The sequence below is a fragment of the Geospiza fortis genome, unplaced genomic scaffold (assembly GCF_000277835.1).
Source record: "Geospiza fortis unplaced genomic scaffold, GeoFor_1.0 scaffold262, whole genome shotgun sequence".
Classification (NCBI taxonomy): domain Eukaryota; kingdom Metazoa; phylum Chordata; class Aves; order Passeriformes; family Thraupidae; genus Geospiza; species Geospiza fortis.
In genome coordinates, this window is record NW_005054510.1 from 353,090 (window position 1) to 355,939 (window position 2,850).

Consider the following 2,850-nt stretch of genomic DNA (forward strand, 5'->3'; position numbering starts at 1 on the left):
TATTATATAATATTATATCTATAATTTATTATTCTTTTATTATTTAACATTAACATTATTATTTAACATTATATATATAATATATATAATATATATAATATATTATATATATAATATTAAATAATAAATCAGCCTTCTGAAACATGGAGTCAAGATTCTCATCTCTCCCCTTGTCCTGGGACCCCTGTGAATTCCACCACAACACACAGAGTGTGTTCCCCACCCCAGCACTGGGAACACCCCCCAGCCATGCCCTGCCCAGCTCCTCTCACCCCCACCACTCATGGGGGGCATTTCTGCTCGTCCCCAGGAAGAGATTCCCAAATGCCAGCCTGGTGCCTGGCTCTGAACAGTGCAGTTATTTTGCTGGAAGAATGGCCCACTATGACCACTTCAGTCAGGAGGATGGCAGCTGGCCAGAGGAATATTCTGGAAGCACCACAGAGGGCTCTGTGACCCAAGTGAAGCTGTCAGGAGCTTGGCACAAAGCTTGGGTACCTCTGTGCTGCAAACCTCTGCATCTGTGCCCCTCTGGGACCAGGGAACACAGAAAGGAGCTCAGTTTGAGCTGCCATTTCAGCCCTGAAATCCCAGCTTCTCCCCACCTCTCTGAAAGCCTGGATTGCTGCTTTAGGCTGCTCTGCTCCACAGCACCTGCCCAGTGAGCACTGCAGCACCAAATGAAGCCTGCTGTGAGCCCAAGGACAGAAGAACAGTAAAAACAGTGTGTTTGGGTATTAAACTGAGTTACAGGGATGTGAGGGGCCCATTCCCAGCTCACTTGGAGAACACATCCCAGTCCAAGCCCACCAATCCTGAAAAGTGTGGCAGGAAAGACCCAAAGCAAACAGTTCCTGCTGCTGAGCTGATGAAATCACTCCAATCCCTCGTGCTTCAGCTGTTGCTTTACTCATTGTGCAGAAATCATCTCTCAAGGGTCCAGCTGCTTTCTGGCTGTGCCCCTCATCAAAATCACTGCCCAGCACCAGACATGAAAAGGTTTTGCCTGATGAGATGTGACAGAATCCTCACAGACACTGAGCCCTGTTGGGGTGACCCAGTGACTCCCAGAGAACTCTGCACAGTCATTGTCCCTCACAGCAGCCGGTGTGTCAGCAATTAAATCACTTGTTTTAAATTACCCACACACACGGAGTTCCTATGCGCCATTAAAATCATCCCTGATGTAAAAATAAATAAATGAAATGTAAAAAGAAATAAATAAAATGTAAAAGACGTAATAATAAACAAGATGTAAAAATAAATAAATAATAAGATGTAAAATAAGATGTAAAAATAAATAAATAAAATGCTTATTACTTGTTGGATTTCTTCTCTTGTAGGTATTGACTCCTCTTTTTGCACAGATGCCTCTGTCCTGATTGTCACTGTCCCAGACAGGTCCCAGACCTGCCTTTAGGACTCCCAGATCAGAGTTTGGCTAAACCAAGGCCAAAACCCAGGGGAAAGGAGAGAAGGGAGCGCAGAACTCCAGGAGCACAGGTAAACCACAGGTGTTTAATGCTGGCTGGGAAGGAGAGCAGTAAAAAATCATCACTTACACAAAGCTGATGACAAGGAGCAGCTTGGAGACACTCTGCAGGTGGAAGCCACTGGGGCTCTCCTCAGGGATGTGCCGTGTCTGAGTGGAACCTGAGAAGATGGGGATGCATTTGGGATGGGAAACAGGGAAAGGAACCCCTGATCCTCTACCCACCCAAACAACCCCAACACTCCCCTGCGTGACCAAACCCCTGCTCGTCCCCATCCCCGTGGGCTGTGCAGCTGCTCACCTGCCACGTGCTTGATTCGATGGGCAACCTCCTCATCCGTGGGGGTGGTCACGGGGCTGAGCACCTCCTCCAGGTGTGGCACCCTCAGGTGGGCGTGGGCGCGTTTCCGCCGCCGCACCGTGGATTGCTTGCTCACCTTCTCTTTGGGGGATTGTCTGTGCACCTCAGCCAGGTACGTGCTCTCTGTTTTGGTCAGCTCGCTCTCTGCAGCACCAACACGGAGCATTTTATAAAGAGAGAAAGGTTTAACCCCTCTGCTGTGATGCCTTAGGATTTTAGATCTATATTTTTCACACATTTGTAACCCTGCAGTTCTTTGGTGTGTAACTCCACATCCAGCGTGAGCTGCTGCTCTCCCATTCTGGGCAGACACAACAATTCCTCTCGTGGCAATCAAGCACACGATCTGTTTTGGTCAGCTCACTCTCTGCAGCACCAACAGGGAGCATTTTGTAGAGAGAGAAAGGTTTAACCTCTCTGCTGTGATGCCTTAGTATTTCAGCTTTTATATTTTCCATCTATTTGTAACCCTGTACCTCTTTAGTGTAGAACTCCAAACTCCACGCTCAGTGGGAGCTGCTGCTTCCCCATTCTGGGCAGACACAACAATTCCTCTCCAGGCCTGGCAATCAAGGACACCTCACTGCCTCAGGCCCCAGAGATGGAAACAAAAGGGAGCTGGGGGAGCAAACTTGGGGTCAATGACTTCATTAGCTGAAGCTGGAATTGGCAGATTCACCCCCAAAATGCAAATGGACCAAACTTATAAAAGTGTAAAACCTGTGACCTGTTGTCCATTTTTGGGTGAGTTTTGTCTGCCCTAAATGTACCTGAAGGCCCTTCAATAAACAGAACTGCTTTTTATTTTCTTAGTTTTGTCTGGCCTCTGTTTTAGGTAGCCCCAAAAAAAGCATCAGCTGGGCCAAAGAGGCTGGCAGAGCCTGAGAGATTTGTGCTCCACATTCCTCGCACTTTTTACCAAAATTTGACCCCAAACTGCCTGACAGGGAGCAGGATTTGCTGCTCTGTTTAATTCCAGCAGGTCATTTATTCCTGC

At 47.5% G+C, this 2,850-nt stretch overlaps 1 protein-coding gene across 1 annotated transcript in view; it reads right to left on the bottom strand.

Annotated features, from left to right (window-relative positions):
• The window catches only part of GRAMD1B (GRAM domain containing 1B), a 115,914-nt gene that overhangs the window by 3,649 nt on the left and 109,415 nt on the right, over positions 1-2,850 (bottom strand). The window contains exons 16-17 of the mRNA XM_005428874.2: positions 1,794-1,997; positions 1,563-1,653 (exon numbers count right to left, since the gene is read on the bottom strand). Of these exons, the coding sequence (XP_005428931.1) occupies positions 1,563-1,653; positions 1,794-1,997 (295 nt within the window). The remainder of the gene's footprint in view (positions 1-1,562; positions 1,654-1,793; positions 1,998-2,850) is intronic.